The 218-nt window shown below is 64.2% G+C and overlaps 1 protein-coding gene across 1 annotated transcript in view; it reads left to right on the forward strand.

Moving 5' to 3' along the window:
* Positions 1-6: 6 nt before the first annotated feature.
* KBTBD11 (kelch repeat and BTB (POZ) domain containing 11) overlaps positions 7-218 on the forward strand; it is a gene marked incomplete at its 5' end in the record, with an annotated part of 821 nt that continues 609 nt past the window's right edge. The window contains one exon of the mRNA XM_009580884.1: positions 7-215. Within this exon, the coding sequence (XP_009579179.1) occupies positions 7-215 (209 nt within the window). The remainder of the gene's footprint in view (positions 216-218) is intronic.

Consider the following 218-nt stretch of genomic DNA (forward strand, 5'->3'; position numbering starts at 1 on the left):
GGCGAGTGCCTCTTCACCGTGGAGAGGTATGACCCGCGGGCCGACCGTTGGAGCCCTGTTGCGCCCCTGCCCAAGGGTGCCTTTGCTGTGGCTCACGAGGCCACCACCTGCAATGGGGAGATCTATGTGTCGGGAGGCTCCCTCTTCTACCGCTTGCTCAAGTATGACCCCAAGCGTGATGAGTGGCAGGGGGGGCCTCAACACAGCAAGCGCCAGCG

Source organism: Fulmarus glacialis, unplaced genomic scaffold (assembly GCF_000690835.1).
Source record: "Fulmarus glacialis isolate BGI_N327 unplaced genomic scaffold, ASM69083v1 scaffold26546, whole genome shotgun sequence".
In the NCBI taxonomy this organism is placed as follows: Eukaryota; Metazoa; Chordata; class Aves; order Procellariiformes; family Procellariidae; genus Fulmarus; species Fulmarus glacialis.